The sequence below is a fragment of the Wasmannia auropunctata genome, unplaced genomic scaffold (genome assembly GCF_000956235.1).
Source record: "Wasmannia auropunctata unplaced genomic scaffold, wasmannia.A_1.0 LD336053.1, whole genome shotgun sequence".
In the NCBI taxonomy this organism is placed as follows: domain Eukaryota; kingdom Metazoa; phylum Arthropoda; class Insecta; order Hymenoptera; family Formicidae; genus Wasmannia; species Wasmannia auropunctata.
In genome coordinates this window covers 337036-337829 of record NW_012026837.1, presented here as the reverse complement: position 1 = coordinate 337829, position 794 = coordinate 337036, and the positions used below count along the sequence as shown (strand labels likewise).

General features: G+C 38.5%; 1 protein-coding gene across 1 annotated transcript in view; it reads left to right on the top strand.

Annotated features, from left to right (window-relative positions):
- Positions 1-526, top strand: part of LOC105451284 (integumentary mucin C.1-like) — a 30385-nt gene extending 29859 nt beyond the window's left edge. Inside the window, exons 6-9 of the mRNA XM_011691654.1 lie at positions 163-228; positions 282-347; positions 401-447; positions 512-526. Of these exons, the coding sequence (XP_011689956.1) occupies positions 163-228; positions 282-347; positions 401-447; positions 512-526 (194 nt within the window). The remainder of the gene's footprint in view (positions 1-162; positions 229-281; positions 348-400; positions 448-511) is intronic.
- The last annotated feature ends 268 nt before the right edge of the window (positions 527-794 follow it).

Sequence of the window (794 nt, the reverse complement as noted above, 5' to 3'; positions counted from 1 at the left end):
TTGTGGCAAAACTCATAATGTTGGAAATGTATAGATCAGAATCCATTCTGATCCTCCGGTTTATATATTCTGAACTTGACCCTCCGGTTTAATAAGGTAAGTAAAAAACTAAATAATATATTCTCTGTTTGTTTGCTAATATTATTTCGTCTTATGTTTCAGGTGCTACAGTTATCCAGCACGGACGGTCAATCGTCGCTCAACAGGAGAGTCTATCATCCAACAATGGTAAGTATGACAATACGTTGTAACAATAATACTAATGTTTTCTTTTGTTTCAGGTATCCCAGGCAATTCCAAGACGGACGGTCGATCGCCACTCAACAGGAGTCTGTCATCCAGCAATGGTAAGTATGGCAATACGTTGTAATAATTTTACTAATGTTTTCTTCTGTTTCAGGTATCCCAGCCAATATGTGTCGACAGGATTACAAACAAATGCAAAAAGTATGTATTTAATTATGTGTAATAAGATGGAGTATTGAATTAATATGTATGTTATATGTTGCAGGATGATGTCGGCTAATCAATTTCTCAACGCGCAGAATGACAAGGGATGAATAAGATGAAGGGTTGGTACGAATGTCGTAAGAAATATGTATAAAGTTAATAAGATAAATATTTTATATTTCAATTGCCTAAATTTTAGGAATGTGCGCATTGACGAATAAGTAAATGTTGTAGAATTGAACGCCGGAGCCCCGTTAGCCGCTGTCGCCGCTGGATGAGCCTCAGCAGCAGCGTTGCCCGACTCTCACCGCGTGGAGGTGGGGACGGTCTTTGGAGAGTCTTTT